We start from the raw sequence: 24,949 nt of genomic DNA on the forward strand, positions 1-24,949 counted from the left end.
GATCCTCTCTCTCTCTCTCTCTCTCTCTCTCTCTCTCTCTCTCTCTCTCTCTCTCTATATATATATATATATATTAAATATTTTAGGGAAAGGAGGGTGAGAGGGAGGAGAGTATATCTTATTGGCGCACCCACCAACACAAATGAGATATAGAATACAAAGAAAGAAAGAAAGGCAGAATCTTGTTTGACTGAAAAGTGAATAACACTTGCATTATTTTCATGTACAGGGCCCATATCAGTTAACATCACCTCTCACGTGTCAGTACCACCGGTACAATTTCTAAATTATTTATTAGACTTTTAATTAGTATATATTATACATATTTGTGTCTATATATGTGTGTGTGGAGAGAGATCGATAGACTTGTTAGAGGGCCTGCGACTTATTCAGCAAAAAGAATATATTGTAGTGATCAACCAACTTGTTTGCATCCCATATCCATCGGAGGTGAAGAAACTCTACAGCTAGCTTTAGTTAGAAAGAAGAAACTAGTATATTATAATTAATGGGTAAGTTCAAAAGGGTGTGTGTCTTCTGTGGAAGTAATTCAGGCCATAGAAAGATATTCAGTGATGCAGCTCTTCAACTTGGGACTCAACTGGTAATTTTGCTACTCTCTCTCTCTCTCTCTCTCTCTCTCTCAAAGACACAAGTATATATATACACACACTGGTTAAAATGAATTGGTCTTAGTTGTTTGTTATTGATATAACTTGAGGCCGGGTTTTGATTGCAATTAGCAAGGGTAATTAATGAAATTAAGTTTGATCAGGTGGAGAGGAAGATGGATTTGGTGTATGGAGGAGGAAGTGTAGGCCTGATGGGGTTGGTTTCACAAACAGTTTATGATGGTGGATGTCATGTTCTTGGGTAAGACTAATTAATTCAATGAGTCCCAGATCAAGTATATAATTAATAAACCTCAATCCTTACTTCTTTAATTATATGCTAATGCTATAGGTACGTAGGACGAATCTTTGATTAATTAAGTGATTAATCTTACTAATTAATAATTTGGTTTTTGCTATAGAGTTATCCCAACAGCCCTTGTTCCACTTGAGGTACTACCCATACACCCTCTCCTTCTTCTAACCTTAATTCTGTTGTGTATTGCTAATTAACTATATTAATATACGCTAATTAATGAAGTAATTAAAATTCAGTGATTGATTTGATTAGATATCAGGCAATTCAATAGGAGAAGTGTTGATTGTATCGGATATGCATGAAAGGAAGGCTGAGATGGCTCGTCAAGCCGATGCTTTCATTGCACTTCCTGGTATATATAATTAATATTTCAACTCTAAAAAACTAAATTAAAGTTACAATTAATGTATATAAGAGTTTTATGTAAACATTGCTGATATAGTTTAGTTTTTCTGCATGTATATACTATACTATATATCATGCATTTTGATCCTTCTTAATTAACTGGGCTTTTGGATAATCCATCCATATATATATATATATATATGAAGGTGGATATGGAACCATGGAAGAGTTGCTTGAGATGATAACATGGTCTCAGCTTGGAATCCATGACAAACCAGTAAGCTCATTACTCTGTTTTTTTTTTTTTTCTCTCTTCTTGTTATCTGCATGTAAAAGAACAAGATGCATGCGCATGTAAGTTCAACAATTATTTATAAAATGCATGTTTCCTTGAAACATTTCAATCTGTCTATTAAAAGTTTTCAGTATTTGTTGGGGTTCACCAGCTATACCCTAGCAAGAACTGTAGGTCTTAGCATATAATTAATTGCTCGAGTATAACCCTAGACCATAGGGATCCTTAATGATATTATTGTTTAGTCAATTTAGATCATGACCTTCGATAATGACTCAATCAATTAAACAAATTTTCCACATCAGAATGATTATAACAAGACCATAAGATCCTTTACCATACGCATAAAATGAGTGAATGATGACGTTTTTATTAGAGTGCTCTTATTGTTTTATGTGTAATAAAAACAAACTAATAAAAATGAACTTTGACCTAGATTTCATTTAATCAATATTTCACTTCATTTTGATGTTCATGGGATTGCACCTAATAAAAGGTTGAATCGCAGCTATTATACGCGTGATAAAGTTTTATTTTTATCCAGATGTGTGTATTGTATGCCTTTCGTTTTTTTACTGCTTTATATGCTTTTGAAGTATTTAAGAAGATTTTTCTTTATAAAAAATAAAAAATAAAAAATTATTTTCTACTTTCTTACGAGACAAGAAAAATATAAGATTCTCGACCCGAGTCTTTAGATAAACTTTAAATACGTACAGTCATCACAAACCGCACTAATTTCATGATTTTCTAATTTGGTTTCCTTCTTCATGGTTTTTATTATGTGATAACTTCCAGTTGGAAGTGAATTAAATTCAAACTATTTTGGGTATATTAACTTGCATTTGAAACCATTAGAAAAAGGGTCATCCTAAACCCAGCGGAAACATTGAGTACATTCTAAAGCAAATTCCTCTAGAGCGTGAGCTTTCAAACTTTTTAATTAAGCCATCCAAATTGAGCACCAACTACTTGGCTGTATTTGGTTATAAGTCAGATCGGGCTTCTAACTTGATAGCCATCATGCATCCACGGTATATGATATGGATGGCCCTGAATAAGACTTGGCAACCATTTATAGGCCCATAATTGAGGCTTACTCTTCCCCTTCTAAATTCGTTATTACTACTGTCATAGCGAAAATCATTTCATAACCATTCTTGCACTTTCCACCCAAAAAAAATCATTCTTACACAAATTATGGGACAAGTAAAAGATGTTGATAAGGTCACGTACGTGGGTGATTTCTAATTGTTTATGAGATTCTGTTTTATGAATTAATAGTCAGAAATCATCCATAACCTCGCACATAGGTGCTTCACTGTAGCATAACTTAGTGAGTAAGTCATGGCAAATGAAAATGACTATTGACCTTTTTCCAAATTTATAACATTTTAGGATTGTAAATTATGACGTTAACATGTTAACCAATTTTCCAAAAAAAGGACATCAACACATTAACCACTACCACATATTTTGGTTGCAAAATCAGGTGGGTCTCTTAAATATTGATGGGTATTATGATTGCTTGCTTCGTCTGTTTGACAAAGGCGTGGAAGAAGGATTTATTAATTTATCTGCAAGGAACATTGTCATATCTGCAAAAACTGCTCAAGAGCTGATACAGAGGATGGAGGTACTGATATACGTATATACTCTACTTTTATACTATTCCTTCCATATCAAAACTGCCCTGTTTTGTACTTGTTAAATTATCTTGGTTTCATCATTTTTTTTTATACTAAAAGGCATTTCATTGGTTTTTTTTAAAATTTTTCCCCTGCAGGAATACATACCTTTGCATAATCAAGTGGCACCAACCCAAAGCTGGAATGTGGAAGAAAACCATGCAAATCATAAAAGGGCTTGATGCACTAATGAACTAATTAAGACTGACTTGAAAAATGAAGTGTTTTAGATGAAAAGCAAGGGTCGAATTAATCATATATTTCTATGGTCAAATTTGCCTTTCAGGATTAAGCAATATATGGATTCGGCATACCAATTATGATTGTGAATGTAATTGATATAAGACTATTTCCTTTCCCTCATGGTATATCTCTATTTACAACTTTCTGAATGCAAGTATACAACAAAGAGAGGGCGAAAAGGAAAGCTGTGTCTGCATAAACAAAGTGTTTCTGGTTTTCAAACTTGATAAACAATGTTTGAGCAAGGGAAAAGAGCAATTTTACAACTTCAGTTTTCCGGTACACACGCAAAATCAAAGTGCATCTGCTGCCTTTCAAGATATTCCCCTCTAGAAAACTCTCCATGTGCATGTGGTTAAGGGATTAAATGATTCATTGCTAATAGATTGATGCATTTACAGCTTGATTCAGTCCATATGCATCAAACAAATCATACGCATCAAACTACCAACTGTTTAAGCATTTTGCAAAACTAGTCGCCAATGATGACTTTCAGGAATGATACGGTATTTGACGAGAAAGCAGAGCATTATAAATCTATACTAGGCATTTCCTGAGTAATACCAACGCAAAAAGTTCAAAGATAAGTGTCATATGAGAGGCGCACAACTCATTCTCTGCAGTTCCAGAGAAATGTAAATGTGTTGTATCCACTTAGGCCTCGACTCATGCGCAGATAATTGTGTCACGTGTGAAGGAAAATGCAAAGAGAAAAGATAATGGCAGGTAATTTATATTCGGGAAGATGGACATTCTACTAGAGCTTGTAAGAGATAAATTGATGTGGATGTCAAAATGAGTTGAATCTATAGTACAATATAGGCTTTGAATTTCCAACCATCAATAAAATAAAAGAACAAGCAAATACAACGATAAGCCTGACCTGAATTCAACAGTATCACTCAGAAAAGTGAATCAAAATATGAAATAAGCAACTAGAGATCTCTCCAACCTGGTCAGCATGTGTTGATTCCATCCTTGCAATCTCCAGTTAAATTATAGAACGTTTCCACACGCGTCTTCGCCCTGTAAAGGACCTCAGTATCCACTTCAACCCTCATGTACCCGTCAAACTCAACTGGTCGTCCATCGTTTAAAATCCTAGTCTCATTGTACCACTCACTTGCATTACTCCACAGTTCTTTGTAATCATCAAGCAAATGAACCTTGTACTGAGACCTCAGTTTATCAAAGTAATTGTAGAACGGTTCATTAGTGGCTATATACAGATTCCTCCAAGGCTGAACCATCCTCTTTACCTTCTCAAGAAGCATGTCAGGGGATGTATCATAATCCAAATGAGGCCAAAGGTCCTTATTTTGTGCCTTCTCTCCTCGCACAACATGAACAGCATCAAAATCCCAGTCCATTCGCCCGCTGATCTCTGTAACAATATTCATCAATCTCTTTGATTTCCAAAGAGCGTGCCATGGCCTCTGTACGTACTTAGCAGCTTGTCCTTCACACACCCTGTACCAGTAATTTTCTGGCTCCGGACCGTCAAACTGCCTCCATATAACCGTGCTCTTTTCTTTCTTGAGTTGCATTGGTGTGATCTTATGGCTCGCAACCTTCTTAACTGGCACTTTCCTCTTATGGCTCCGATCCCACTTCTTCCAATCCCTCAAAAATTCACCCTCCTCCACAATTGAGGCACTCTCCTTAAGATGCTCAAAATCAAAGTAATATCGAAAATCTTTCCCTTCCTTATCTTTATTACTCGGAGTATAACTCGCCGCCAAGCATACACTCAAATCCATCACAAATGTCCTGTTCAAAAACATAGCCTCACCTAAACCACACAAGAAACTCCATTGGTATTGGTTCATTCCTTTGCAATAATCCCCTCCACGTGAATAGTACAAGTACTTACCCTTCCTAAAATTCGTATCCGATCCCAAGCTTGGGATTGTATCATTAATCTGTTCGTCACGAACTGATGGGGCTATTTTAGCACCCCTAGTGCTATTACTAATCCTCCTCGGCCTTCGAGCATTAATACCCGAATGCCACCCTCCGGCATGGACCACCTTATAGGTACACTTCACTCCAAATCCAAGCTTAAACCTCCTAAAATCCCTATACTTCCTCCAAGACTTCTCCTTCTTGTTCCTAAACCTCCACAACACATCACACTCGTCCGGTTTCGACCCATTAACCGGGGTCTGATACTCCAAGAACACAATGGACTTAAAGAGCCTCAAATTAAACCTCTCCACCGCAATCAAAGCTCGAGGGTCCGAGCAATTCACTCTCTCCAAATCCTCACAATTCAATTGGGATGGGGTGGAGTTGGTGATATTGGCTTCTGATTTCTCAATCACCGCCTCGGTGATGCGGTCCTCCGAAGCCGGAGGCACGGCAGGGGCAAGTAAATCCTCACCAGTCTTGAGAATAGAATTGTCATTCTTGAAAGTGGCATTCTCAGACTCAGTGAAGAGTTTTGTTAAGGCTGGAGCTGACTCCAGCCATGGATCTGGGGGTTGGTAGGTGATGGCAATCACAGTGATTATAAGCACTGAGAACACAAACACTGAGAAGCAGAGATTGCTTATGAGCTTTATCAGGTTTTGCCCAATGGGCTCAGTGGCCGGATTTGATTCTTTCATGAGTTTTGAAGAAAACCCAGGTAGTAAAACCAATCAGATCTTGGAGTGCATGAACTAAATTTTGGTGGGTACTGAGAGAAAGTAGAAGAAAATGAAGGAACTTGAGTGGAAATGAATGGGAAAGTACAGAAATTTACTTACATGAGATGTGAAACTGGAGCTGTGGAGGGTTGGTTGATGGAGATCTGCTGAGAGAGGCTCGTGGAAGGAAATATGACTTGGGTTTTACTGGTCTGTTTACTTTAGTTTCGAGGACGGTGGTTTGTATGTTAATATCAAGTGTGGAAGAGCTTCTGCTACAAGCGACAGGGAGCTTTTGGTTGGGTGGATTGTCTTTGACTCTTTGTGAAATTGTCACTTGGACTGCTTGCAATGCCACATCACTCGTCAGTAAATCAAAATTTGTTAGAGCCCAAACTATACTATTTGGGCCTAATTTGAACAAGTGGATTTGGTGGTTGTACAAACAATGTGATAAAAGCCAATAGGAGCGTAGGGAGATGTAAATTCAGGGTTGTAAATTCATTTTTATATATCCTTTATATCTTTGATGTAGATAATGTTTTTGTTCTAATGGGGTGGATGTAAATCCAATTTTGTTTGTATTAATATGTTTTTGTGTTAATTTTTGCTAAAGATTTGGCTCCTTAAAATTGACGATGAGCTCCTTCCAAAATAAATGGAATTTTGACACTTGTCAATTTCATTTATCTTTATCTTTTTATGAAATTCTTTTAATTTTCTATGTTTTGGAATTTGACCATTTGCTTTGAGGAGGAGCGAAGAAGCCAATAATTTTTTTAGAGTTAATTTTTGTTGTGTTAGGTTTTAAAATTTTTTTTTTCAGACAATGTGGAGGTAAAAACAATGTAGTAAAAGCCATTAAGGGATCGTTTGATGTGGAGGTAAAAACTGCTAAAATATGAATATGGTTTGAATACTTTGGGTTTTTCTTTATTCTTCTCCATAATGAGGTATATATAGGAGTTTACATATGAAGGTTTTACAAGGAATTAGATATAGTAAAAAATTAAGAAAATATCTCTTAATTGTACAATGATTTATCACTTATATAAAAAATAGGAAAGAAAATCCCTTAATTAATAAAGGAAGTAAATCTCCTTAATTAATTAGGAGACTCACGTCAACAAAAATAATGGGTTACTGTCAATTTGTGATGTTAATAATTATCAAGATGAGGATGGTGGCAAATTTGTTTTGGTACATACAGAGCATCTATGTTACGTGTTAACATTAAGGAACTGTGGTGCTGGACAAAAACTTGTATGAAACGGGTTCTTACTCACTCTCTCTATCTCTCTCGTCACTTTGCGACTAAATTTTTCTCATGCTTCTGAGCTAGAGACGAACACAACTACCTCTTCCTCTCCGCACCCTTTCTTTCAATTTCTAATGCAAAGAAATAATCTTCACATGACACTCCTTTTATTTTACAAACTTATATTAATGTATATCATAGTTATGAAACCTTGACATGTATATCATAGTTACATTACACCATTGGGTGTTTAATGTTTTCATTATATCTGAACAGTGAGTGAACTTAAATCTCAGCGAAGAGCATGGTTGTAGTCGTGGAAGTGAAACTGTTTGTAGATAAAGTGAGCCAACCATTTTGAAGCTGCAAAGGATAGTATAGCCATTGCAACTAGCGTAGTTCTTGCAGCCACTGATAACGCAGCCTGCTTGGTTGCAGCAACAATTCCAACTAAAGAAAAAGAGACGACCTGCAACACAACTTCCAGCACCCTCAGACCTTTGTGTGCTGCACTGCAACTGCTGCAGCTCACCACATGGGACCAGTACCTGAGAAGGTTGTGCAAAAAACTCCCTTATCATTCAACTATATGACTTTTAACACACTCCAAGTTAGTTCTAAGGATCCCAACACAACCAAATAAAACAAATGCTTGTGTCCAACAATGCATGTGGCAAAATGGCAAGACAAACGGCAAATTTTTAATCAATGTTCCAGAAATTCCAATATCATTTGATTACCTGAAAATGCCAAGAATAAACTGAAAGAGATTGATTTCAAAGTATTTTAGCTGGTTCAGCTTGTAAAACTTGTCAACTAATAGAAAAGTTGTTTCCACATAAGCTTTCACTACTTTAATAGAGTTAACATTATCGCAACACCACCAATTTTTAGCATTTCCAAGACCTCTGTAAGGATCTGCTATCAAAATTTGACAGGCAAGGAGTTAAATGGTTCCAATTTTCTGAAACTAAGAAGTAAACAACGGAAGTTCGAATCCTCCTTCATAGTTGTATGTAAGTTACCTGTCCAACAACTGTTCTCTTGGGGGAGTGGGGGGAAGAGCCCCACTGAACTTGCCTCTCCAATCTACCTGACCACCAGCATACTTGATTAACCATTTTCTGAAACCAACCACAAGGGCATCCGACTTTGTAGGCACAAAACATGCTTTCTGCCACTGGTTGGGGCCAGCATCCATTATCTTACGTTCCTGTAGGAAGAACTCGAGTCATACGAGACCACATGCAATAAAATATTGACCTTAGACTATTTCCATGATCATGTGGTTGCACATAGTAACTCCATAGGGTGTTTCTCTTATTGTTTCTAAAACTTGATACCAAAAGCATTACTTTCGGGGTGTGTGTTTGGGTTGGGGGGGGAATAGGTCAAGCTCATAAAAGTTTTAAAGAGAATTAGTCTTTCTGAAGTTCAAGCTAATATTGAGTGCTGCTCAGGTAAAATAGATCCACTTGACAATTGCCAGGTTTTCTCATTCATTGCCCATCTAGCAACAAGTTTAAAGTTTTGCGAGAAAAGGCCAGACCATGGTCTTTGTCAACTGAAAAAGTGATGTCATGCATATTCAGCAAGTGAGATGCAAGATAATTCCTAAACTTCATTTCATACAACAGAGAGTTAGAACTCACCTCGACATGAAGAAGATATAAATCTGAGTCCAAAATCAGGTTTTGTCCAACATGAAACATCCATCGTGGAACAATCTTATCAATCCAAACGCCAAAGTTTCTTGGGAAGGTCCATATCAATCTGCTATTACCTGGACTAACCGGAATGCAGATAAAAATTAGAAGAGCTCTCCGCTGGGCTGATGACACCTACACAAATCAGCATACACATAAATAGATGCACAAAGGAATATAAAGCTAAAGGGTATGAACAAAAATAACGGAAAGTATAGCTGCAACAGTCAGCTTTATATAAAATCAAGAAGTAAATCAACATATTGTACTACCTTTTTGGTTCCAGCCGATGATGCAGCACCATTACCTTGGTCAACCGGATCAAGGGGAGAAGCGTAGAACACACATGGTGGCAGAAATTTACTGCGACCCCACTCCTGCTTTGCAATGAAACCATTTATGTCTAACTTCTGAACACTCAATTCCAATGGTCTGCCCCCTTCTCTATCGGCCTTCTCTGTAAATTAATGAAGTGTAAGTCATCTGAACCTACCATGTTACAACGAAAAATTAACGTACTGAATTCAATAAAAATGAAAATGATACACAAAAATGTATCTGCCTTTGGGTTGATTCGTTCGCATTATTCCATAATGTGCATATGGAACATGAGCAGGGTCCATGAGATTTTCAATCAAGACCTCATACCTGGAATTGCAAGTAAGAAATCAAGCAAAGTTATAGCATATCTTCTGGATCTGTCTGATATAGCTAGAATAATTGCATATTCTGTTATATGAAAATGTTTACATATGGATACACCTAAAAGTTATTTGACGTGAAAGAGGAAATGAGACCAGGATACAGATTCACAAGGTTACTTATAAAAGAGGATTATCCCTTTCCCTGAGTAGAAAATAGTTTTATATCAGAAAGTGGTTGAAAGATATATCTTTACATACCCGTAAGGAATCTCTCTATTTCCCATTAAACCAGATATATCTTTACATACCCGTAAGGAATCTCTCTATTTCCCATTAAACCAGAATACGATGGATCATCTAGTTCTGGTATGTAGGGAGGTTTTTTCTCCGCAAGAACATCTTTGTATTGAGGATCGGAATTTGGCCAAAACCACACAATGCCATTCTGCACAGTACTTGGATAAGCAGCTACACATGCTTTCTTGGATGTGTGAATCTGCATAGTATGCTAGAAGGGTCAACCCTGTTATCTTGTCAAAGAAATAATTCATGCACTGCATACTTTATTCTTATAAAACCACTTCTGCAAACTTGAATGAACAATATGACTGTTCTGTTTAAGTTCATTAGAATTATGCAAAACTATGGTATTATATGACATCTTCTAGAAGTCTAGTTAACTTGTATGAAGGTGAGCAAAACTATCAATCTGCTACTTGCATGAAAATTTTTCATTCAAGGGTTTTTTACCGGAGGGCCATCAGCAGGTGCTTGAGGGATGAACTTGCAGTCACCAGAGCCATTAAAACACCAGCCATGATAAACACACTGCAGCCTCCCCCACTGATCAATTCTCCCTTCAGACAATGGAGCCAATCTGTGAGGACAAGAATCATCAAACACCTTCCAAGCACTCTCATTTCTGTCCCACCACACCACCACATCAATACCCAAAACTTTCTTTGCATGTGGCACCCTCTTGTCAAGATCACAAACTGGCATCAATGGGTACCATTGGGCATACCAATCAAATTTCTCTTGTTGGGTGCGATTTTCAACCTCTAGTTCAGGTGGGTTTGCAGGCTCAGTTGAAACAGAAGATGATGTGGTGGTGAAAATCTTGAATGTTGATATGTTTCTTTGAACTAATGAGAAAGATGAACTGGGTATTGAATTAAAACAGAAAGAAGTGAGTTTCTTGGATTGCGCTTTGTCAAATTTAGACGGAATTTGGAGTGAAGGAATAGATGAAATTTTCAGAGCTTCCATGGCTGCCACAAAGGAAATGGGAGATAGTCCTGCAAGGTAAAAACTTGAGGCTCAAAGTGTGAAGCTTGAACTTCAAATTCAGTAAAAAACTTGAGGCTCTGATTTGAGATGGCCATTTTGCCTATTTATGTGATCTTTGATGGAGTGGATAACATGTCAAAAGATGTTAGTAATCAGTGTGCGTGAATGAATGGCTTCACGAGTGACAGGTGGTTAGTAATCACCATCACAGTAATGTTTAGTTTGCTATTTGAGGCATGCCCAACCCAACCATAAAATGTTTTGCGTGTATGGTTTTTCTTTGCCCTTTTTAGTTCTTTTGTATAATTTATTGTAGAAGGATGGCATCTTTTCGCGTCCATAAACTGCAACACAATTTAAAACGGCATCAAACCCACCAAAATACAACTAAGGAAAAAGAAAAAATTTGAACCTTCTTTTGTATTAAAAGGGCATCGAACCCACCAAAATCCTACAATTTGTCATCTCCTTCTTTTACAAGATGAACTAATGAAAAAACTGTATACATGATTTGTGTAGGAAAAGAATGACAAAGAATTCTTATATCATCTTTTCTATTCACACAAAAGAATAAATTAGTATTGATAAAAAGAAAAAGAATAATAAATAAAGAAATCTATTTTCAGTCATGAGACATTAGCAATTGCGCTTGCTCTACTTCCTGTAAAAAGTGGGGAGGACTGAGTTCTAGATTTCAGTCTCTCAAGTGCCGGCGAGCTTATGATTGCTTCCATCTCCCCGCCACATTTTGTCGGCGTGAGCACCCTTGGACTCAAACTGCTAGTGATCTGAGGAGAGAAGTATGATCTCGAACGGGCTGCGCTTCTTGGGGACAAGCTGACATGCTCCAAAGCTCGAAACTGGAGCTCTGAGGGATAGTCCCTCACACAACCAATGCGAGGTCCAGCTCCTGTTGTCCATTTGCATGACAACTGCTTTCCCAGTTGAAATGATTTCATTCCTTTGTGTGAGTTAATCCTCTTGAGAATTGATTCTTGAGGAATGTTTTCTTCCTCAGTCTCTTCATGGTTTTCTTCAAACAAGTTCTTCTTTGGAACCATGTAATCTTGCTCTGATGAGAGATTTTCTTCTGCTGTTTCATAACCATCCACTGGAGATTCTACAGGTATACTACTGCAACTTGAAGCAGCAGGTTGAGTTTCACTCGTCACGAAAAATCTTTCCCTGTTTGGTATTGCCAGATTAGACAATTTTCTACTAACACTGCAGAGCCGGCTTGACATATGAGAATCCATTGCAGCAGCAGCTTGTACCATTGAATCAGTCTCGTCGCGAGTCAAGTCTTCAACAATGGTTTCTTTGGTCTTTAACTCACATTCACTTTCGATGAAGTCCCCTTCAGATGAGTTGCATCTAATATGAGCACTGCTTCTTTTCTTGCTAAGTGAACCTTCCTCTTCCTCCTCAACCGGACTTAACTGAATACAACAGAAAAGTGGGATTCTTCAGTAAAAATGTTTCCACTTATTTTCTCTTGAAGTATATCAAATCATCGCAAAAGAATATAAGTTCTATTTTTCTACATACCTTAACATCTGTGAGATCCAACTTGTTCTCTTCGAGGAATGAGACAAAGTCTCTGAAATTTTCTTCTGTAGGGCGATAATGACCACTGTGAGGCCAAACTGCCTGTAGAAAGTCACAAGAAACCACTGTTAGATACAACGGCAATATCTAAAGATAAGCATCAAAACAATGGTACGTATGGAACGAGGAAGAAGATTTTACAAGTTTTTTTTGTATTATATCCATACCTTAATGATGCCATGTTCAACAACTAATCTCCCTGCAGCAGATGTGGCTCCTCCAGCCAAAAAACTTGAATGCTGAAATGTCCCCTTCTTTTTCTTGCCAACATATAAGGTTCTAGAAGCACTAAGGACAAAAATCCATTTGGCATCATTGAATTCTTCAGTTGTATGGAGGACCTGCCCTGATTGCTTGTAGAAGAATTTTCCATCCTCCACAACAACTTCGTAGGCCATTCTTTCCATCTATATTAAGCAGAATAATTATCAGCAAATGAAATGGAAGAAAAAACAGATCGAAGGATTATCAATAAGGACATAAAGGCTCACCGGTCCGAGATACTTGATACACTGCTGTTGAAGTTTTGATCGAGGGCATTTTTCAACAAGATTTACTTCCTTCCCTTCTCCAATATCTAGCCAGTAGAAGAAGGGCTCTCTACTCTGACAATGGAGCCATTTAACGTAATAAAAGTGTAGATTATGTCCATACCGATGCCTTGGGTCAATCTGTAATAATAAAGAATTGAGATCAGCAATGGCTCATAAAACATAAAAGAAAAGGAAAAAAGACACTCAAATGCAATCAACTTACTGCTTCAAGCCAGTGCTGCAGAGCAAGTTTTTGTGCTTTTTCATTCTTTGATAGACCTTTTCCAACCTGCAGTGACCAAGACATGCTTAATTTTCTGAACAAATTACAAAAAACTTAAAGTCAAGCATACCAATCTGTTAAAAAGTTACCTTCGCAGCTCTGGTCCTTGCTCTAGACCAACGTGAGATGGCAGTTTCATGTTTCTCAATTTCAAAGAATGATATAGAACTCCGCTTGAGCTCAGCGAAATCTAAAAGCTTCCACCTATATTATTACAAAATTTTGAATTAAATAAGACAGAAACACATAAATTTTTTGCACAAATTGACAAGATTAGCACATGACAATGAAATACATACCAGCTCTGTTCAACAAGAACTGCACAATCTGCTAGCTTTCGTCTGGTTCGGAAGCTTTTGTATACTTTTTGCAATTTAATTGCGGCCATGTGTTTGGGGCTGGCGGGATGTGGAAATTGCAAGGGTTGGATCATCCCCAGCGAACTATCTGATCTTGGGGATTGAAAGTTCATCTCTTTGCTAATGGGGCTGATTGGTGCAATGTTCATTTCTTTGATAAGGGGACTGAGTGAAGCAGTGCTCATGCTCTTTTCTAATGAAGGAACCTTAACCAGTACCATTTTCTCTAACTCGTTCCCTTTAAAGCTAACAGAAGTTTCTAGTGTCATCTTTCCAGAGCCTAAAGATTTCATTATTGTGGGTTCTGTATCACCACTTTTGAAACTGACTGATCTAACAGGAGTTTTCACTTCATCATCCCCAAAGCTGATGGACTTTACAATTATTGATTCTAACCCACTTTCCAAATCGGTGTGCTCAGCAAATGGGCAGGAAAAGGAAATTCCCATTTGACAACAGAGAGGGTTCTATCAACCCAGAGATTTCGGACTCCTGAGAAAAAAGAGAAAGAATGAGATTCAGTGAATATTCCATATCTGGCAATGCCTTGTATAACAGAAAAGCATCACAGAAGGTACTAAATCCAGCTTTTATCAATGTAAACATGCAGTTGAATTATCCCAAACATGAATAAGAATCCATCATCAGACAATCCTACTATGAAAACAACTTAGATCTATAAAACCTACAAGAATATCAGGTATACATCCGGATGCAGCTGCAACTGTTTTCAATCAATGAAAGCCCATGAAATCCATTTTCTTCTAATAGCACTCATTGTCTATATGGTAAAATCTACCAATGTAAACAAGTTAAGGTAAGATATAAACAGTATAGTCCTATCGCCAAGAATGGTCTCATTTTATACTGATATAGAACCCATTGAAAAAGACCATAAATCTAAAGAAACCATTACCAAAAATTCTTAGTTTCTAAGAAAAAGGACAAACAAACATCACTCAACAGAGGATTCCATTCCATTTTGATACCATTTCCACATAAAATGATTAATTTATTAACCATCTTGGATCAAACCCGGCATACAAGCCCATTAAACAAAGAGCAGGGATCCACAAAACCCATTACCCGAGAGCTAAAATTCAAACAAAAATCACTGGAAAACAAGCACATTCACATGAGATTAAGATCAAAACCCACAACACCCAGTTCATCAGAAGAGCATTATAAAAAACCAACTTTTACCATTTGTGCCTCCTCACAGACCAAACACCAAACAAACAAACTACAAGAATAAAAAGAAGAGCAAAAAGGAAATCATTTATATAATGAAAGGGGAATTCTTACCTTAAAAGGAGGATTTGCGAGCCAACGAAAGAGCAGAAATGGATTATTGTGTATTAATAGAAAAGAAAGTTCCGAATTTGAATGGTGAGTGATGGAGAAGTTGGATTTGTTTGAGAGGGTTGGATAATAATACAAGAGAAATAAAAAGAAGAGTTAGTTCTCTCTTTTCTCCTTGCTGTACAAAGCTCCTGTGCTTTTCAAACTCGACCTTTCTCATGCTTATATATAGGACATCGAAGTGAGAGAGAGTTGACACAGAGAGAGAGAGAGTCCATTTTCCAACCACGTGGTCTTGGGGGTTTTACGGGGAAAAGAGCCGAAATTTGAAAGTTCTAAAACTAATACAAAAATTTGGTATTTTTATTTTTATTTTCTCCCCTCCTTCTAAGAAATTGTAGGAGTTCATATACAAATAATAATTTTCATACTTGACCGAGTAGGCGCATGTACTCAAAATTCCTTACAATATGATTATACTAGAGAATCACTACACCCTTTTTAAATTATAATTACTAAAATAAAAAATAACAAATAATATAACCACTTCTTATTTTTTATAACCAGAACGTTTCGAGTACCATCACATAAAATGAAAACTAAAAGTGTAAATTGTGTTCAGATGATTTTGTTCTCTAACATTATCTTGTTGGAAATGCTATCAAATGGTAACAAATAACCTCATTATATTTGTTTGTGCAAATATTCTCACGGGATAATATTAGCTTGAAGATCTTTCGTCTCTAGAACTTCCTTTTCTCTTCTTCTCGATTCCTGTAAAATCAAACTGGAATTGTTGTAGGATTTTGAAATTGAGCTTTGAATTACCTCGTGTGTTGTATGTAGCCATGTATTTATAGGGCTCTAGGCATCTAGGGTTTTTCAAAGAATAATCTCTAATATATTCTTTCCCCAAATTGAAGAGATTGGATCAAATCACTAATTGATAATAATATCTCCAAATTAGGACAATATCTTAATTGGTGATATTATCTTTTTAAATAAAGATAATATTTCATATAATATCCTTATTTTTAGTGTCAATTAATTTGCTAAATAAATGGACTCAATTAATATTCCTATTTAAGATATTCTTCTTATTCACGTGACGCCTTATGATTGAAAACTGAGATATTTACTTCCATAATATCGATATGACTTAAATAAGTTGTTGATACTGTTAATATTGTCATTCTATGAATAGTAAATAATTTGATATTAAAGTGATAGGTACTTTTGAAGACATTGCGACAGCAATAGTGTTGGTATTTAATAGCATTTTCCTTTTGACTTGATCATAATTTGAACAAGTGTTGGTATATTTACGCGTAACGTAGTCCTCCGACATAATTGTGTTTCGTACTATAGTAATTAATTAGTAATTATTTTCATAAAGGTCTTGCAGGTCATATCATATTGATGTTTTCCAGGTTAAATAAACAATTGGTTAAGTTAATCTGGAATTTTAATTACTTGCACGCTTCTGCTATAATTTTGATGGAAAGTATCTACGATGTACTTAGTATATTGTCAAGTAGTCACTTTCACTTGAAATCATAGTCAGTTTACAGAAAGTGTGATTGACTTGTAAGTAGTCGCCAGCACTTATGTCATTATAGAATTTTCCTACCTCCAATCCAAGTAATTCTTAACGTAACTTCACGCCCAAGCTTTTTATCATATATATATAATTTGTGATAGTGATTAATTATATTGATGATGTGTTTGCACACGTGGAGTGTTTTGGATGGATATATGATGTGATGCGCTTATTATATTGAATAGTGTGTGTATTCGAAAGGGGAAGCTCATGGTTTTTGAAACTTCCATGCATGCGCAAGTTGTAGCTAAGCTTAAGCTAGCTAATGTCTATGTCCCACAAGTTGACTTGAATATCCCCAAATGCAAAAGAGACTTTGATGCGTTAATAACAACAAAAGATCCCTTGGAAAGTCTAAAGCTTGTCCTTTGTTTAATACCATATATGTTAGAAACAGTCAAGCTTCTATAGAATATGGCTTTTTATTAGTAATATATATATATACAGAGAGCTTCTATTGAGGGATCCCTCAAATAAGTTTATTTGAGGAACACTCATTGTAGGCCCCACTCTGGATTGTATTTCACTAATCCAAACCGTCTATTTTGTAGATACTCATTCAAAGATCATCTCTACAAAAAATCACTTGAATCCGATATCATTTGACCACTCAATTAAGTTATTGAAATTTTAGCATTTTCTTGAAGCAATGTGTTCATTGATTTCGTAAGACACAATTGGATGTCGAAATGGTTTCCGATTTGTCTAATTTTTTGTAAGGATGATCTATGAATGAAGACCTAAAAAATAGATAGTTTGGATCATTGAGAAAAAAATTGTAGGGTACCCTAAAGGGCGTTCCTCAAATTATTTGAGGGATCCCTCAATAAAAGGGGACTGTATATATATATATATCTGTATAAAATAATAATAAAAAATAAAACTAAAAACTAAAATTGAAATAATTATTAAATCAACCCTAAATAACGAACAAAAATAACATATCATCTGAATTTATATGGGTAAGTTGCAAAACGAGTTTTTTTTTTTTTTTGGATTATAAAAATGAAAAGGACGGCAAAACTTGTGCTTTTTCCAAGACAGTGTGCCTCTTTCAGACCCAAAAAGAAGAAAAAAATAAGAAACATGATGCTTTTCCGATTTATAATGAAGCTAAATTTGTGTGCTACTTTTGCTTGCCATTGGCCATACAAGTTTTGAACATCTGTCCTCTAATGGCCAACAAAGGCATATTCTTTTTTTTTTAGTTTAAAATTTTGACCACAATTACAAAGTACATATACGTAGATATATTAAGCATGTAAAGTGGATATACGCGTAGCCGAAAAAAACCCCCAAGAAATAATGTATAAATATATGTATATGCATGCATGTGTCGGAAAGTGGTATACAGCAAACGCAAATTAATTAATTTATATATATCCAATACCAGTACTGTCACAGTCTATATATCACCAACAATATATATATATCTCTAGATTTTGGTTAAGTTGACAGCTAGTCTAGCTGGGTATTACATATTATAATATCATATACACAAGCAGCTTCTTCATGATTTCAATATTACATTTCCGTACAGGAACAGGAACAGGAACCCTAATAAATGTTGGCTTCGTCAAAGATCGGCCGTCCAAGTCCCATTCACTTTAATTTGTAGTAGGAGGTCTCTTTATAGATATATCTATGTATGAATGACTTTATTTTTTGTACTTTGCCTCTTTTTCGGGATGACTTTCTAGAATTATCGCTCACGAATGAACATACCTAAAGCTTTTTTTTTTTATCTGTTATAATACACATAAGATTTCTCACAAAAAGGAGAATGAGTGAAACTTTATTCTTGAGAAAATGAGCATAACTAATCTAATAAAGGGTATTATGAATCAACAGTAAGTGACCACAAATTTCTTAGACCCTTGAAATCCAAGAGATCAGTTCAAATATTGAAACAACAATTGACAATACCATTAACAAAGCCATATGAAATCTGGGTGTGATCTAAAAGCAACCAGATCTGGATTTTCATCATTTTCCTATTGGATATGGAGGTGTTAAAATAACATTAAATTTGGCGTAGTGACCTGTAAAATAGGTTTATGAGAGTTCCTTTTTGCAATTGGCAACGTGTTCGTCGGAAAGAGAGGCCACTTAACAAAACCTCGTTCTTAAGAAGAAGTGCTGCACTTGTTTTGAGTATAGTTTTGGAAGCAGATAAATAAGTAAAGTCAATCAAACCCCACAATTCCAAATCTCAGACATAACATCGTCACGTCCAACTGTCATGATTTGGGGTTGGGGATCTCCATGCAAGGCGAGAGGTACTTTGCACCGTACGAGCTGTGGACTCGCCGACTATCTATCGCATCGGTGCATTAAGTACACGTGTCAGATGGTCAGTCACCCACGTTGTGCTGCCTGGTATGAGTGGTACAAACATACCTAACACCCCAGACAACTAATCCCACGACAGACGCCGCGCCAGAGTAGTGTGAATATTTCTTTTTCTTTTTTAGGGGAATTTATTTTTTTACTAATTTGTTGTTGTTCCAAATCCAATCATGTGTAGTGTAGCTAGCTAGCTACCACATCCCACGTCCTTAATTTCTTATTACAAGGTTACTGAAAGTTAAAACCTAGCCCTTAATTTCTTATTACCATGGATGAATGCCCCTAAAATGCATATGCTTATTCAAATGTTCGACACATATTTTGTTTTGGAGTTGTTGGAGTAAACAAAAAAACCCTTATGTTATGACTCGTTACTTATAAAGTTGTGCGAAATGAATTATGAATACATGTAATTACCGATTAATCATACATAGTTAAGATTTCAAGTTAGATATTGTAGTGAAAATGATATCAAATATGGTGTAATAATAGATAAAAATGCTTTTGGTAGTTGTTGCTATCCACAGAGCAATAATATTATAGATGGTAAGTAACCGTCGAGGGTATAAGCAAGCTGGAGAGCACGCGGGTGTATTAAATAATGACAGCTGCTAGCTAGATATGCTTTGTTTTGTTTTGCTTTGCTTTGCTTTGCTACCATTCATCATTCATCATTCATCATTCATCTGGGGAAGGAAGGAAGGAATTGCCAAAGCTTGACTGCTTAATTGTTTTGTTTCTGCCACTTCATGTTTTTTTTGGCAGTGAAATCTCAAATCTCTCTCTCTCTCTCTCCCTCTCTCTCTCTCTCTCTCATACTTTGGAAAAAGTCCCCAAACCCTCCAAAAAACATAGTGTAGAAAACGCGTTCCTAATCCAACTGTGAGTTCAATTTGTCAGCACCGACTTATTATCTAGTATATGCAGCATTGAAAGCGTATATATATAATGTAGTCTTACGAACGTACTATAAAGTTAAGTAGTGGACCAAGTAAAAGTCAGCTCAACATGTAAATTACTCTGCTTTTCAACACACACACACACACATACACAGACAAAGAAGGAAAAAAAGGTGATATTATTCTAGGTAGCTACATTATGTTGACGTTTGCTGGATTCGATGATTTGGCTTTTGCCCCTTTGAAATTTGGTGGGTCATGAGCATGACCACCCCCCCCATTAGCATGCCTCTTTTGTTTTCATTGTTCTTGAGGAAAGTGATCTGCCGGTCCAACCGGTCCCAAAATGCAGAGGCAAGTTTGACCTAATAATACTAATCAGAAAGACAGATAGATACTGATCGATTACTGGCCAGTGGCCATGGCCTACCAAGAAAATATTTTCAGCCCATGCATCATCATATTTAGCTAATAAACAGAAAAGATCAATAATAAAATGGACGATGATTGAACCAAAGTAGCTAGCTTCAAATTAACTTGGGCCACTTGATTGATTTAGAGTGGGGCCATCCATAGAACTAAAATGGGTCTTATCCATCTAAATTAATCTCATCTGTCGTCGGCATGAGCGTTGACGTTGATCCATCATTTTCTTTCAATGCGACCTATTGGGTCTTACACTTAATTTCAATTAGGGTTTTACGAAAACATCATTTTCAATGTTAATGTCTCTCTCTCTCTCTTTCTAAATTCTATGTAGTAATTATATATTGCCTTTGAATTTGATCCGTTCCGTTCCGTTTTCCAGTCCATAAACCAGAACTTGTCAAGTAAGTTTACACAAGTCCGCACGGACCCACCGAAGAGCTTGTCAAGCAAGGAACAATAGATGGAGTCAATTTCTTTGAAACATAATCCAAGTTAACGAGTAAGTAAAAAGGTGTTCCTTGAAAACTTTCAAACACATGTATACGTGACAGTGTCAACCTAACCCAACGCTTTTTCTACGGAATTACTTATACAGAAATTGACATATATTTTACCCTGAAAAATCACCAAATTCAACCTGCTTTACTTGCCAATTAAGTTAAGGACTTACGCTAAAAGTATATATTTTGCATTGCATGTCATGCAGAATGGTTTAAAACCAAAGTTTAGTCCAATGCGATTTTGTCAACCCCGGAATGCGCCCCTAATATGGTTCCATCTTCTCATAGAGCTACCACATCCCTTTGGCCCTTTAAATAAAAAATTGGTCAGAATTAAATAGCTAGCTTGTCACTCACATCACATGAGCGAGACTAGCTATGTATATATAAATGCACTTGTTTGTTATCCCCCCACTTGATTCCAAAGTTGTCTTTATAAACTTGGTGGTGATGATGATGATGATGATGATGATGATGACGATAATTTATAGCTTGCCCCTTCAAACAAGTTGTGGTTGTTACTTGACATTGAATGAAGATACACATATTAATATTATACAAGTCACCCAAGTTGATTATTATTATTCAGCTTAATTAAGATTGACTTTCCTATTGTTAAAATAATGTGCAAGAGATCAACCAATTAAGTTAGCTAGAAAGTACATATACATATATATGGAAATCTCATGTAACTTATATTTTATATACATTGGAAAAAATGATACAAATTTTGCAGACGTGAGTTGGGCAAGTTAGCTAAAATAATGGGTCCGATGTCTTCCTCGTTGCACTGAAGTTTGAATTCCCCCTTGATTATATTAATTCGGAATAATTTGAATTATGACTTGTAAATAAAAATTTAATGGACATGCATGCGTTAGAGAGCAATCCCAACCTAGCTATCATTAATTTGGCTTATAATTGAAATTCCATATGCTTGTATATGCGTTAGGGTACACAATGTATATGGTGGCAAGGAGACACACCAAAGCAAGTGGTTGAACTAATTATAAATACACGTAATTATGTTGTTATGATGTATCCATTGTACTAACTAAGAACATCAATGGAATCATGTAGCATATATATAAGCTGTACGTACGCTTTGCCTATAACTATGCATCAGCAAAGGAGCAAAAGGATAGCATGCGTGCATTATGCGAGAACACCTACAGCTAAACAAAAACAACATGTTTAGTTGTTGATCCTCAACTAATTATATAGAAATGCTAATAACTCTATAATTACATTATTATATACATATAAATCCATGATAATTAAGGGAAGAAAAAGAAAAGCAGATGACAAAATGCATAGCCTAGCTAAGGTTCTCTATTATTTCATAGTTGTGCGTGCATGTCTGCATTAATCATAATTTGGCACATACTATCACGATCCATGCCTAACTAATTATGTTTAATTATAAAGAGTACTACCAACCATGCATGATGCATACATCCCATTCCCATTCCCATTCCCATTCCCACTGGTCACTGGCGGTGGTGGATAAAATTAACTGATCTCAAGTTTCAACAATTATAGACAGCACCACTGGCTAGTCTTTGTGCTGCAGCCTGCATGGATGGCCGGAACAACATCTAGCTATGTTGGAAATTAGGACTGTTATTAAATTGTTATTTAGTTTCCTTTTATTAGTTGATTGTAATTGATTTGGAGTAGTCTCCAAGTAACCTAGTTTTCCTAGTTAAGCTTGTAATATCTCTATAAATACTTAGCCTTTTGGCTCTATCAATAACAACTGAGAATTATTCTTCTTAACAAAATCTCTAATTTCACATGGTATCAGAGCACTGATTCTAGGGCGTCTCTTGAAACTTTTTTACAAACCTTATTTTCTTCACAATCCGATGTTTCACAACCCTAGTTGCTAATCTTTGAAATCTTTTGCCAAATTGAGAGTCGTTGGCGCTTTTCATCCCTCACCCATGATGGGTATTCATCTTGTATAGTCGTCTTATTCACCCTCTCCTCAATGATCAATATTTTATTCCTGCTACCAAAGCCATACCATCCCACAGTTCCTACATCTAACTAAACCAACAGTCGCACCCTTCTTTGGCGCTGCAATTTCCTTATGTTTTTCATACAAGTATTGCTCTCTATACAAATCATATTGAGCCATCTCTAGTCATGCTCTCTGTTGCAATCAGATATTGAGCCCATGTTTTGATGTCTACTACGCTTGCCACAACCACGGCATCTTCGGCCTTCATCGAGCCTACCCATCATTTTTTTAAGTCGTCTACGCTTGCGGCAGGCACGCCGTCTTCATTGCGATTCCTTCGTGAGCCTCGTCACTGCTCACTAAGCCGTTTATTTCCTCCGTGAGCCTTGTCACCGCTCACCGAGCCGTTATTTTCCTCCACGAGCCTCGTCAACGCTCGTCGAACCTTTCATTTGACTGTTCTGTCGGTCTCTGTCTTCTTCAGCTGCTCTCTTGAGTTGCCTTTTCGCTTCTCAGTTTGAGCACCTTATCTTTGTCTTTGTCTCTGTTCATGATTTGCTGGGTTTCCTCCCTTACTATTCTCTTTTTTTGAAGTTTTTTCTTCATGAGACAGCCGTATGCTACCACATTCCCCTCTTGCATTTGTTTCTGCCATGAGACTGGCATGTTTGAGTCTCTTTACTATTATTTCAATTTCTCTTCTTTCAAATCTTGACCATTTATCAGTGTCAAATTTGATGGGGAGATAGATGCAACTTTATTTGGGTGCTGCTTCCTTCAACTCACGACTCTCATACATCGTCGGATTTGAGAGGAGCAACAACCCCCTTTACAGCAGCACACCGTTGCTCCATTTGCCTCCAAATTTGCCTTCATTACAACAGTGATACAGCTGCGACACAGCTGCCCCCTCTACAGCAGTGACACCACTGCCTCTTTATCAGCAACCTTTGGGAGTAACACCTTTCACAATCTCTTGTGCAAGTTGGACGTTCTTGATATCCACTCTCCAACTTGAGGGGGAGTGTTGGAAATTAGGAATGTTATTAAATTGTTATTTAGTTTCCTTTTATTAGTTGATTGTAATTGATTTGGAGTAGTCTCCAAGTAACCTAGTTTTCCTAGTTAAGCTTGTAATATCTCTATAAATACTTAGCCTTTTAGCTCTATCAATAACAACTGAGAATTATTCTTCTTAACAAAATCTCTAATTTCACAAGCTATCACGAGCTTAACCTAATGGTTGGTTGGTGCCACTGCCACTCTCATGTGATTATTTTATTCTGAGCATAATTCATAACCCAAAAGAGAGGCGGAGAGAAGAAAATGAATATTAATCTTAATTAAAAAGGTAATTAATGCTGCTATGCTAGCTATCTCATTACTGATCATTACAGACTGGGTTGGAAGAAAAATAAGACTGGGTTTGAAAAAATGAAATGAAATGATGAATTAATGACGATTGCTGCTGCTGATGCTAAGTGCAAAGGAATCCGAGGTTTCAGATTTAAGAAGACTCCTCCTTACATCACAGTACCATAATTATGCAATGTGGTACTACGGAAAATCAGATCTGGCATATGCAAAAGAAAATTATATATTTTTTTCAAATAGAAAAGTTGCTAGGCTAGCTAGCTAAGCATGGACCACATGAAAATTATAACTATGTTTCTAAAGTCTTCAAGACAAGCTGTATGATTTTCCGGCAAACTGCTCAGTATATTAGCTGGCTTTGCAATCCCTGCTCATGCCTCATGCCTTATAATTTGTTTTTGCTGGGTGTGTTTAGCATGCGTTAATAGAATTTTGAAGTTGCAGATCTAATTACCATTGCCCAACATGTCTTATCTTAGCATTCAATCGGAGGCCGCACGTTCAGTTCAGCCCAAACTGGTTTCTCAAACCGCCCAAATTTGGCAACCACCAGAAATTATTGCATAGGCCTGATGTGAACCGCATAAAATCAACCCCGTTGCAGCCCAAATGTCAACAGATGGGCGACCTAATTGAACGACAGCAATTCACTCGAATTTGGGACGAAAATGCAAAATGGAGTATAATTCAGAGACCATTGCTACAATCAAGTATATTT

The 24,949-nt window shown here is 36.5% G+C and overlaps 4 protein-coding genes across 4 annotated transcripts; 1 reads left to right on the forward strand and 3 right to left on the reverse strand.

Moving 5' to 3' along the window:
- Positions 313-3,641, forward strand: LOC18772032 (probable cytokinin riboside 5'-monophosphate phosphoribohydrolase LOGL1). The gene is made up of 7 exons (XM_007207808.2): positions 313-604; positions 776-873; positions 1,034-1,064; positions 1,183-1,282; positions 1,482-1,552; positions 3,063-3,206; positions 3,357-3,641. The coding sequence occupies exons 1-7, from the start codon at positions 509-511 to the stop codon at positions 3,438-3,440; spliced, it is 624 nt and encodes a 207-aa protein (XP_007207870.1). The 5' UTR covers positions 313-508; the 3' UTR covers positions 3,441-3,641.
- On the reverse strand, positions 4,232-6,460 carry LOC18775344. Its single transcript, XM_020567470.1, has one exon. The coding sequence runs from the start codon at positions 6,108-6,110 to the stop codon at positions 4,458-4,460; it is 1,653 nt and encodes a 550-aa protein (XP_020423059.1). The 5' UTR covers positions 6,111-6,460; the 3' UTR covers positions 4,232-4,457.
- LOC18773579 (protochlorophyllide-dependent translocon component 52, chloroplastic) lies at positions 7,518-11,173 on the reverse strand. The gene is made up of 7 exons (XM_007208405.2): positions 10,490-11,173; positions 10,048-10,235; positions 9,658-9,743; positions 9,368-9,552; positions 9,042-9,230; positions 8,415-8,602; positions 7,518-7,937 (listed from the first exon to the last, which is right to left on the reverse strand). Exons 1-7 carry the CDS (start codon positions 11,006-11,008, stop codon positions 7,682-7,684), a joined length of 1,611 nt encoding a protein of 536 aa, XP_007208467.1. The 5' UTR covers positions 11,009-11,173; the 3' UTR covers positions 7,518-7,681.
- Positions 11,656-15,289, reverse strand: LOC18774378 (IQ domain-containing protein IQM2). Its single transcript, XM_007206602.2, has 8 exons — positions 15,118-15,289; positions 13,753-14,304; positions 13,543-13,657; positions 13,394-13,459; positions 13,129-13,308; positions 12,805-13,044; positions 12,578-12,679; positions 11,656-12,468 (listed from the first exon to the last, which is right to left on the reverse strand). Exons 2-8 carry the CDS (start codon positions 14,259-14,261, stop codon positions 11,656-11,658), a joined length of 2,025 nt encoding a protein of 674 aa, XP_007206664.1. The 5' UTR covers positions 14,262-14,304; positions 15,118-15,289.

Source organism: Prunus persica, chromosome G6 (genome assembly GCF_000346465.2).
Source record: "Prunus persica cultivar Lovell chromosome G6, Prunus_persica_NCBIv2, whole genome shotgun sequence".
NCBI lineage: Eukaryota > Viridiplantae > Streptophyta > Magnoliopsida > Rosales > Rosaceae > Prunus > Prunus persica.